At 34.7% G+C, this 12,431-nt stretch overlaps 1 protein-coding gene across 1 annotated transcript in view; it reads right to left on the reverse strand.

Moving 5' to 3' along the window:
• The window catches only part of LOC127845470 (early endosome antigen 1-like), a 79,401-nt gene that overhangs the window by 44,279 nt on the left and 22,691 nt on the right, over positions 1–12,431 (reverse strand). The window contains exons 4-5 of the mRNA XM_052376400.1: positions 7,790–7,837; positions 3,248–3,295 (exon numbers count right to left, since the gene is read on the reverse strand). Coding sequence (XP_052232360.1) covers positions 3,248–3,295; positions 7,790–7,837 — 96 coding nt within the window. The remainder of the gene's footprint in view (positions 1–3,247; positions 3,296–7,789; positions 7,838–12,431) is intronic.

Genomic DNA, 12,431 nt, shown 5'->3' on the forward strand with positions numbered 1-12,431 from the left:
GTCGTTGAGGCTTGGTTGGTCACGAGATTGGCGACAACTGCAGTCATATACGATACGTATTGGTGTAGTTACCGAGTCCTTTTTCACTCCATGGTGTGGAATGTAATGCACTGTGTGTTCGTCTTCTTGTTGGTCAACTTTCTCAATGACACCTCCTTTAAGCTGATCGGCGATTATCTCTCCATACGTCTTTAGCACTTCCGGTTCTTGAGATAATCGGCGTATGGTAGCCTCTGTCCGTCTCTTGCATATATCGTAGTTGGTTGGTAGAGTTGGGTGGTAATCTCTCCATGGTAATTTTGCCACATACCGACCATCTTCGAATGAAATGCTGTTGCACATGTATTCTTGAAGGTTACCGGAAGTACCGTCTGTTGACTCTTCTGAAGATATTCCCATAGACTCAAGCTGCCAAAACTTCTCCATTTCAAATGTACTTGGTGGAGCGCTGATGACATTCAGCATGTGTAGGTCAGTGGTTCGATGTCCTGATACCGGAAGTGGTCCCGACAACAAATAACCAATCTTCGATTTCACCGCTGTTGGTCCATTGCCTCTGATTACTCGGTCTTCAACTATATCCCAATAATAATCCGCACCAACCAGAAGCGAAATTTCAAACAGATCGTTGTTGTGTTCTGTGAGCGGATGGGCTAATTTCAGACCTCTCAGATAATCCAAATGACGTATTTCTGTGGGTATGTTCTGTAATGGCACTGCTATCGTTGGCACTACAAGAACTTCCAGTTTTATCAAATCCCTCGTCTCGCTTTTCAGGTAAATCTCGCTTGTAGGTATGGACCGAACCCCTTGTGACATTCCACCAAACGAAGCCAGAGAAATTGTATCATGTCCGGTAACAGGGAGATGTAGAACCCTTGCGAGGTCCTCTGTAATAAAGGATCGCTGTGCGCCCTCGTCAAGTAAAATGTTGGCGGAAGAACTATGACTTTGGGATAGAACTTCGGCTACAGCAGTCTTCAATAAAACGTTTGTTCTCTCATGGGAGGCAGTGTGTAAGATTGCACTGTTGGTCATAGCCGACTTGAAAGGAATGGCTTCCGGATTCATGGACGAAGCGGGTGTCGTCTTCTTTGTGCAAATGCTGCTGTGGTGTTTACCTTTACAATGACGACATCGAAATTTAGATTTGCAGTCCGACACTTTATGGTGGTTCAGGCAATTGAAACACAAGCATTTGCTTTTCACAATGTCAATTCTCTGGTGAATGTCTATAATCTTGTTGCACACCTGGGGTTGATGATATTCACTACAAAATGGACATATCAGCGGTTTGACATTACTTTTCATGGGACGGCTTACCTCCCTTTTTGAAGCTGTGAGGAATGAGGCAGTCGGGAGATGAAATTCTTGATCGTTGCTATAGCCGGCGTCCATGATTCTGATTTCCCGCCCGATGGCCACACGTAGCTCCTGAAGCTGCCACTTGTCATCTCCGTGGCTCCTGATAAGGTTGCGTCGCATATCCGGTTGGAGCTTCTTCATAATGATTGGAACAAGTAGATCTCCGAACGAATCTTGTGACTGTCCCAGTGACTCTAGACCCCGGATATAGGTTTCCATTTTGTCATGAAATTCACGAATGCTATGTACGGAATTGCGGGGTGGCGGAAGTTCTAATAATAATGTCATGAAGTTATCAATGATTTTGTGCGTCTGCCCGTAGCGTTCCCGCAATAGTTCGATCGCATTCTGGTAGTTTCTGCCTGTCAACGGAAATCCACCGATCGCCATAGCTGCGCTCCCTTCAATTAAAGATCGAAGATACGAAAACTTCTGTACATCCGTGAGTATTGGGTTCTGGTGCACCGCTGAGTCAAATGAGTCCCAAAATGTTTGCCACTCGCTTATGTTACCACTGAAAGTAGGCAATGTCAGTTTCGGAAGTTTCGTAGACGCAGTAACGTAATTCCCTCTATTAGATGTTTGGGTTGGAACACGTTCCTCTTCCGGTTGCGTTGAATGCCGTACATCGCCCGTCTTGAAATGATTTTGATTTGCATCTCTTTGTTCAAATGTTGTCTCATTTAATGTCTTGATTTTTTCTTGATATCTGTGTATTTTCATTTCAAGTTCAATGGAATATTCCTCACTGTCGAATAGTTCAGTTTCTATATCTCCGAGGTCTGCATGGTTGATGATCTTTTCATTCAATCCTCTGATCGTGTGTGTCTTCTCTTGAATGATGTCCAGTAGTTTCTGCGACTCGGAGGTTGAAGAAATTTCTTCGAGTTTCTCAAATTGTTTCGCTATTATTCGACGCTGAGCTGCACGCAACGAAATGAGTTTGTTAAGTTGCATTTTTCTTTTAGTCACGGCACCAAAATGTTGCGTATGATCGTATAGTGTTAATAAACTATGGAATCGTGCGTTAGGTTCGACCTTTTAATAAACGTTAATACGAACTTGTATATGTACAACATAAGAAATGACGTCGATAGTATACATGACGTCGCGTGCATGTAAGCGGATAAACGTCAACGTTATGAATTCCCGACACCACTATACCAAGAAAAAAAGGTGTATGTTACGTTCTTCATGAAATTAAGAACAATAAAAAAAAATACATGAAATTCGTTTTCAATGACAAGTGTTTTCTTCATTGAGACAATGTGTATAATATCTAAGATGATGTTTTATACCAAGATGTCGTAACGTTTCATTGAGAAACTTGTGGTTGGAACATCTAAACTTTGCACATGCTTTTCTCAAGTAGAATGGTATTTTAAGCGTAATATATTTTTCTGGTTAAAGCAATGAGTTATAGATTCTCTATTTTTCACATCTAGAGGAGTCAAATACACTTACTGATCATTGTGTGTGTGTTAAAACAAATAAGGCAGTGTCGAGATAAAGATCAATCTGACTGTTGAAAAGAAAAACTGATTTCAACTTGAGTTTTGATGGAGGTATTGTGCTTGAACTTTGAGTTTGTGTAGCTATCAAGCATTTCTAGCTTTGGATTGCACACTTATTTAATAACATCTTAACTTTTGAAAACCTGCATATGTGGCATTGTCATGTTTCTTGTTTCATGCATTGTATATAGAAATAATCATGTGATATAATAAAAACAAATGTTACCATGTGATATTACTTTTGGTCTATTAAAAAATGCACACGATGGGTATAAATATTGCAATAATAAATAGCAAAGTTTATAATAAATTACTTCATTAAAGTACACATCTAAAAAATGAAGATACAAATTTGACTAAAATATTACCATTTTTGTTCTTCATTGGTCTTGATGGTACATCTGGTTTTGGCTCCCCTGCAATTAAATACATAGGTTTAATCTATTAATATACTTTCTTTATTTAGGCACATTTATTGCATTTCGTTGAAAAAATTGGCTACTATAGGGCTAATGATTGTTTTTGCAAATACATTGTGTCTATTACTCTGGTACACAATTGTTGATATACAGAAGCACAGGTCTTGCATCAACCAAATCTACTATGGTAACAGGAATGGCAACATAACATTGTGTTTCATAGGGAAAATTTGAAGGAATACGAAATTCGATTCTTTCTGTGCAGGGCATTGTTATTCCATTGTGAATATTATTCTATTATGTCACACTACTTCCGGAATCAAGTGAGATGTGAAATGACCATTTAGCAATTCATCAGTAAGCTGTTTTTGGTTTATCACTGAAAACAACTTGACCTAGACCAAATTCTAGGTCAGTTAGAGACTTAGTATTTAATATTCTTTTGAATATAAGTCTATCAATATATCTTCGTAGCTGAGCTGTATGGTATTGTTTTCGGACCAAGTCTTTAAATAGAACAACAACAATTAATTATTCCTTTCTGATTAAATTAAAATGAAGCGATCTTAATAGTATAATAAATAGTTACAAAACGAGAGAAACCTAGATATAAATTTGACCTTAGCTTCCGAATAAAATGGTTGCTCAGTCTTTAAAGAGTAATGATGCAATGATAACGTTAATTTAAACAAGAGCATAAATAAAGGTCTAGCCAATCAGATATAACATTAACATCAGGACATTTACTTGCTCGCAAAATACAAAGCTTCTCATAGTTCTGATTTGCTAATTGATATACGATGGTTTGCAATATTTCACCACTTCTTGTTCTATTAATATGTACTTATTCTATACACAACTTCTTTTTGATAGCCTTATAGATTTTCATTAAGTTAACTGTTTGTTAACATTTACTTCAGCAGACACTTACCGGTATCTTACCAATTGGCTTTCAACGCCGTTGACACACTGATTTTTTGATTTTTAGGATATAGAAAGCTTGTTTTTTGACTTGCAAGGAATCTAATTTGCAGAATGTTTGGTAAATATCAAGGTCACTGTTTCAAAAAAAAAAGGAAAATGACTCACTCTCATAAACGTAAGTTTGTTGGAGGTATTGTACTTAATATTGTGTGAAGATTACATGCAGACTTAGCTTGGACTTGAAATTGGGGTCTAAAGTCAAAGGCAATTTCACTGTCTCTACGAATTAAAAAATGGTTTGATTATTTTAGTGCGTGCCTAATTGCCTGTGTGAAATGGTGACCGAACATGGGACTGTATTTTGGACCAATTAGAAAAGACAAGACAATTTGTTTCGTAATAAAAATCCACCCACTAAAAATAAAAAATCACAAATGACACATTATACATACATGAGTTTTGAAAAGTTTTAAATTTAATCTTTGTGCATTAAGAAATATTTGAATAATGCAATTGTCTTCAATGTTAGCTCAGTTGTCGTTTTTGTCAGATTAATAAAATCAATTTCATTCTTTGTTACCACTATACAAAGAAAAAGGTACATGTTACGTTCTTCATGAAATTACGAATTATACAAAAACACATGAAATTCGTTTTCAATGACAAGTGTTTTTTTCATTGAGACAATGTGTACAATATCTAAGATGATGTTTTATACCAAGATGTCGTACAGTTCCAATAAGAAACTTGTGATTGGAACATCAAAACTTTGCACATGCTTTTCTCTTATATAATGGTATTTTAAGCGTAAGGTATTTTTCTGTTAAAGCAATGAGTTACAGATTCTCTATATTTCACATCTAGAGGAGTCAAATACACTTCCTGACAATTTTGTGTGTGTTAAAACAAATAAGGCAGTGTCGAGATAAAGATCAATATGACTGTTGAAAAAAAAAACTGATTTCAACTCGAGTTTTGATGGAGGTTATTGTGCTGGAACTTTGTGTTTGTGTAGCTCTCATGCATTTCTAGCTTTGGATAGCACACTTATTTAATAACATCTTAAATGTTTAAAACCTGCATATGTGGCATTGTCATGTTTCTTGTTTCATGCATTGTATATAGAAATATTCATGTGATATAATAAAAACAAATGTTACTCTGTGATATTACTTTTGGTCTATTAACGAAATAAACAAGTGGTTAAATGAGGTATAATAACGATGATTATAAATATTGCAATAATAAGTAGCAAAGTTTATAATAAATTGCTTCATTAAAGTACACATATCCAAAAAGGAGATACAAATTTGACTAAAATATTTCCATCTTTGTCCTTAATTGGTCTTGATGGTACATCCGGTTTTGGCTCCCCTGCAATTAAGTACTTAGGTTTAATGTATTAATGTACTTTCTTTATGTAGGCACAATTATGGCATTTCATTGGAAAACATGGGTACTATAGGGCTTATGCTTGTTTTTGCATGTACATTGTGTCTATTTCTCTGGTACACAATTGTTGCTATACAGAAGCAAAGGTCTTGCAATAACCAAATCTACTATGATAACAGGTAGGGCAACATAACATTGTGTTTCATAGGGAAATTTTGAAGGAATCACAAATTCGATTCCTTCTGTGCATTGTTATGCCATTGTGAATATTATTCTATTATGTCATACTACTTCCGGAATCAACTGAGATGTGAAAGGACCATTTAGTAATTGATAAGTCAGCTGTTTTGGTTGTTCACTGAAAACAACTGGACTGTGACCAAATGCTATGTCAGTTAAAGACTTAGTATTTAATATTCTTTTGAATATTAGTCTCTCAATATATCTCCGTAGCTGATCTGTATGATATTGTTTTCGGACAGTCTGTGAATAGAACAACACAATTAATTGTTCCTTTCTGATTAAATAAAAATGAAGCAATCGTAACAGAATATAATTAAAAACAAAACAAGACAAACCTCTAGATATAAATATGGCTTTAGCTTCCGAATAAAAAGGTCGTTCAGTCTTGTAAATAGTAATGATGCAATGATAACATTAATTTTAACAAGAGCATAAATAAAGGTCTAGCCAATCAGAAATAAAATTAACATCAGGACATTTACTTGCTAGCAAAATATTAAGCTCCCCATATTTCTTATTTTCTAATTGATATAGGATGGTTTGCAATATTTCACCACTTCTTTTTTCATTTATGTGTACTTTTTCTAAAATCAAATTCTTTTTGATAGCCTTAAAGATTTTCATTAAGTCAACTGTTTCTTTAACATTTACTTCAGCAGAAACTTCCTTTTATCTTGCCAATAGACTTTCAACGCCGTTGGCGCTTTGGTTTTTGATTTTCAGGATATAGAAAGCTTGTTTAAAGACTTTTGCAAGGAATCTAATTTGAAGAATGTTGGGTAAAAAACAAGGTCACTGTTTAAAAAAGAATAGGAAAATGGCTTACTCCCACAAACGTAAGTTTGTTGGAGGTATTGTATTATAGTGTGTGAATATTACATGCAGACCTAGCTTGGACTTGAAATTGGGGCCTGTCAAGTCAAAGGCAATGTCACTGTCTCTTAGAATTGAAAAATGATTTCCACTTGATTACTTTAATGCGTGCCTGCGTGCTTGTGTAAAATGATGCCCTAGCTTGGGACTGCATTTTGGATCAGCTGGTAAAAACAAGTAAAGACAATTCATTTCGTTATTAAAGGCCACCCACCAATAATACAATATTCAGAAAATCACATTATACATGCATGAGTTGTGGATAGTTTGGTGTTTATGCTTTGTGCATTAAGAAATATATGAATAATGTAATTTTCTTCAATTTGAGCTCATTTGTCGTTTTTCTCAGATTAATAAAATCAATATCATTCTTTGTTACCACTATACCAAAATAACAGTGCATGTTACGTTCTTCATGAAATTAAGCACAATGAAAAAATACATGAAATTTGTTTTCAATGGCAAGTGTTTTCTTCATTTAGATGTCGTAACGTTTCAATGAGAAACTTGTGGTTGGAACATCTAAACTTTGCACATGCTTTTCTCTAGTAAAATGGTATTTTAAGCGTAAGATATTTCCTGGTTGAAGCAATGAGTTAAAGATTCTCTAGATTTCACATGTAAAGGAGTCAAATACACTTCCTGACCAGTTTGTGTGTGTTAAAACAATTAAGGCATTGAGATAAAGATCAATATGACTGTTGAAAAATAAAAACTGATTTCAACTCGAGTTTTGATAGAGGTATTGTGCTTGTGCTTGAACTTTGTGTTTGTGTAGCTGTCATGCATTTCTAGCTTTGGATAGCACACTTATTTAATAACATCTTAAATGTTTCTTGTTTCATGCATTTTATATAGAAATAATCATGTGCTATAATAAAAACAAATGTTACCCTGTGATATAACGTTTGATCTATGAAAAATATGCACAAGTGGTCACATGAGGTATTATAACGATGGTTATAAATATTGCATTAATAAATAGCAAAGTTTATGATAAATTGCTACAATAAAGTACACATCTCAAAAAAGGAGATATAAACTTGACTAAAATATTACCATCTTTGTTCTTAATTGGTCTTGGTGGTACATCTGGTTTTCGCTCCCCTGCAATTAAGTACATTTAATGCATTTATATACTTTCATGTAGGCTAATGTATTGCATTTTATTGGAAAACATGGCTACTACAGGGCTTTTGCTTGCTTTTGCATGTTCATTGTGTCTATTTCTCTGGTACACAATTGTTGCTATACTGAAGCAAAGGTCTTGCATCAACCAAATCTACTATGGTAACAGGTATGGCAACATTACATTTTTTTTTATCGGGAAAATTTGAAGAAATAAGAACTTTGATTCCTTCTGTGCAGGGCATTGTTATGAAATTAGGTATAATATTCTGTCATGTCATACGACAATTTAGTAATTCATTAGTCAGCTGTGTTTGGTTTATCACTGAAAACAACTTGACCTAGACCAAATTCTAGGTCAGTTAGAGACTTAGTATTTAATATTCTTTTGAATATAAGTCTATCAATATATCTTCGTAGCTGAGCTGTATGGTATTGTTTTCGGACCAAGTCTGTAAAAAGAACAACAACAATACCACAACAATTGATTGTTCCTTTCTGATTAAATGAACATGAAGCGATCGTAACAGTATAATAAATAGAAACAAAACAAGAAAAACCTAGATATAAATTTGACCTAAGCTTCCCAATGAAAAGGTCGTTCACACTTGTAAATAGTTCTGCTGCAATGATAAAGTTAATTAAAACAATAGCATAAATAAAGGTCTAGCAAATCAGAAATAACATAAACATCAGGATATTTACTTGCTCGCAAAATACAAAGCTTAAATGCTGTAAACCTGCATATGTGGCATTGTGATGTTTTTTTGTTTGATGCATTGTGTATAGAAATAATCATGTGATATAATAAAAACAAATGTTACCCTGTGATATTACTTTTGGTCTATAAACAAAATACACAAGTGGTCACATGAGTTATAATAAAGATGATTATTAATTTTGCATTAACAAATAGCAAAGTTTATAATAAATTGCTTCATTAAAGTACCCATCTTAAATACGGAGATATATATTTCACTTAAATAGTGCCATAATTGTTCTTAGTTGGTATTGGTGGTACATTTAGTTTTCGCTCCCCTGCAATTAAGTAAATAGGTTTAATGTATTAATATAATTTATTAATGTAGGCATATTTATTGCATTTCATTGAAAAACATGGCTACTATAAGGATTATGCTTGTTTTTGCATGTAAATTAAGTTTATTACTCTGGTGCACGATTGTCGCTATACAGAAGCAAAGGTCTTGCATCAACCAAATCTACTATGGTAACAGGTATAACATAACATTGTGTTTCATAGGGAAATTTTGAAGGAATAAGAAATTCGATTCATTCTATGGAGGGCATTGTTATGCCATTGTGTATGTAAATCTATTATGTCATACTACTTCCGGAATCAACTGAAATGTGAAATGACCATTTAGTATTTTTTTATCAGCTGTTTTTTTTTATTTATCACTGTCATTAACTGGACCCTGACCGAATTCTAAGTCAAACAGTTCGTATTTAATATTATTTCTTATTGCTTATTTCGCTTTATTAGATAGTATTGATCATATATCAATAGATTCAGAAAAACACAAGAAGAATGAAAATGAATGAAAACATACTAGTCAACCGGCCACACTTGAATCATTTGTACATTTTTTAAATATCTAGACGCGCGTTCTTGAAACAAAACTGTTTTAATGGTTTGTCGGACATTGATATTTGATCCGATTGTTTATAGAATCATGCTTCATAAATTGGTATATATGGTGTGATATTTCTAATTAAATTAGAGAAAACTGGTGCTTATCATTGAATAACGGAAAACACATTAAGAATCTATAATTGACATACCATAATAACATTGCCGAAAATCATCATTATACCCTCAACAACGAAGTTGAGGGGGGTATATAGAAGTGAGCTTGTAGGTCGGTCTGTCGATCTGTCTGTCGGTTCGTATTAAGTTTCCGCTCTCTAATTCAAGTTTTTCGGCGTCAGCTGTATTAAGCCAGCTTTTCACCTCTCCTGACCTTTGTAAGTGTCCAATAAAATTCAAATAAAAGTTCCCGCGGCTAGGTACGAATGAATACACTTCATTTATTCCATTGGCTGATTTGAGTATTCCACCAGAACATTGGAAACATATCCGCGTCTTTGTAACACTGTTTTACTGCATGAAACAATTTTATTTCTAATGAAAAGACTTAATAGATAGAACAGTTTTACACTCAATTCTCGACATCAATACAGTTTTTGCGTGCACCTTTTATTTTCAGAGAATTACCAGCGCAACGCGTTTATATTTAAAGGCTATGTTCTCATATTTAGTACTTACTTCCATATTCTTGTCAACATGTTAACATGTAAAAGTATAAAAAGTAGTGGAAGCGAGGCCTCACTTTAATACATTGCATTTCAACCCGCGAGGTATCGGGTCAATTCGCGGTCAGTGTATGAATGTCAGAGTTTATATACAGGTCATCACCGGAGTTCGCGGCCAGTAAAATAATAGTTATATAATAAATACGCTATCCGTGAACTAGGTGACCTGGAATTTTCTTTAGACCAGAAATATGTAGATCATTAATGTGTTTTCAACAATACAATGATAAATATTATTTTTGATTAATTTAACAATAATTATTCCACCATATTGACCAATGTATTAAGCATGAGCGCGATGTTTATCGATACTGTTAATAATCGAATCAAATAGCAATGCCCGACAAACCGACTGTTTTAGTAAACAGGTTTGTTCGAAGAACGCGCCTATAAATACGGATACTTCTCGTGTGGCCGGTTGACTCGTATGTTTTAATTTCACTTCCATTCTGCTTTTGGTTTTCTATTTTGTATCTATAGGTTTATGACCAGCAATATGTAATAATGTAAAATAAGTCGCGAAAACTCCGCGTAACATCCCGTACTGCGTGTGATGCAGCTAAGAACTGCACAGAAAAAAGACATTCGCTATCCTTGATCTCATTCATTGAACTATCAACGCCGTATATCTTTTTTAAAGATATTTCTTGTTTCATCTGCTCTCCACCAAACTTGGACAGATGTTGTATCTAGATAATGTCTAAGTCAAGTTCGAATATGGGTCTTACCGGGTCCAAAACTAGGTCACGGGGTCACTACGTGCGTTTTAAACATTGAGCATGGTGTAAGCTCTCTAATTCGAATAGTTTTCATCCGAGCTTTACCAAACTTGGTCAGAAGTTGTATCTTGTTGATGTCTAGGTCAAGTTCAAATATGGGTCATGCCGGGTCAAAACTAGGTTACGGGGTCACTTAGTGCGTTTTTAACACTGAGAATGGTGTCTGCTGTTTTTTGTGAAGACAACATGCAAACTATTCTGTGTCAATGCGGCATGTGAGGCTATTCGTCACGTCTTTGACAAAGCTCTAGTTTATGATTTTATTGGTCAAAATAAAATTCAAGTTCACATAGTTAACGCGATAGTGTTTATTAAGCGGTTCTGTCACTGACCGCGAACTGACCTTGATACCTTGCGGGTTGGAATTGAATGCATTTACGTAAGGTAACGATTGCACTGCTGGAAAGCTGTATAAATATTCATGTAAATCGTTCAATATCGAAAAACAATTTAAACTCTTTTTGTCACAGCGTATAACTGGATAGGAAAAATTAATAGTTATATGATCTGTAATATACAAGTACACAGAATGCAATTCGGTTATTATTACTAAATATGAGAACACAGCGTTTAAGTGCATACACTCTGGCGCTGAAAATCTTCTTAATATAAAGAGGCACACACAAACTGTATTGATGTCGAGAGTTGTGTGTGAATTACTGTTCTATCTCTCCCGCTATTTTGTTAGGGATACAATTATTTCATGCTGTAGAGATAAAATTATTTCATGCTGAACACGCTATTAACATATTTGCAAAACGCGCTGTAGTATCTCTTTTGATATACTATACTTTCCAAACTTAGAAAGTCGATTGAATAATACATTAATGCAAATGTGAAAACTGTATGTACATTGCACAGCCAACCGATGGGAAATTTTAAATTAAAATTTACTGGATGCATGCAAAGGTCAGCTAATGTGAAAAGCTGGGTTAAACAGCTATGCTGAAACACTAGAATGAACAAGGGCATTTGGTAGCTGTTAAAAAGCTAAACTCAGACTGAAGATTCTAGGCTCAGTGCCATTCAAGGAGTCATGTTGAAAGCTTCAATTAATATGGTAAAACTTGCTGAAAAGCTTGGGGCTTCTGAGGCAGAACATGTGAAGTTAGGAACCACTGCCATCGCCCTCTTGGTTAATGCTAACAAGATAATAACCGCAAAACGTAAAAAAAAACTCAACAAACATTATTTGGATGATTTGGATTATAAATACCATTATCTAGCTTTGGTATTATTGTCATAAACTGATCTGTTATATGGAAGTCACACTGATGTGAACATATAGTATTTGCAGACAAGGCTTCTGTGGAAGAGGTAAAAGAAATGGCCCTATTCGGGCTGAAGCCTTAATTGCAAAAATATAAAACAAACATTCAAGAAGAAGTAGATAGGTTTGATACAATTGTTGCTGGTATATTAATAATCACAAAGGAAGTTGGAGAAAAAATACAAATGAA

This window comes from Dreissena polymorpha, chromosome 9, assembly GCF_020536995.1.
Source record: "Dreissena polymorpha isolate Duluth1 chromosome 9, UMN_Dpol_1.0, whole genome shotgun sequence".
Taxonomy (NCBI): domain Eukaryota; kingdom Metazoa; phylum Mollusca; class Bivalvia; order Myida; family Dreissenidae; genus Dreissena; species Dreissena polymorpha.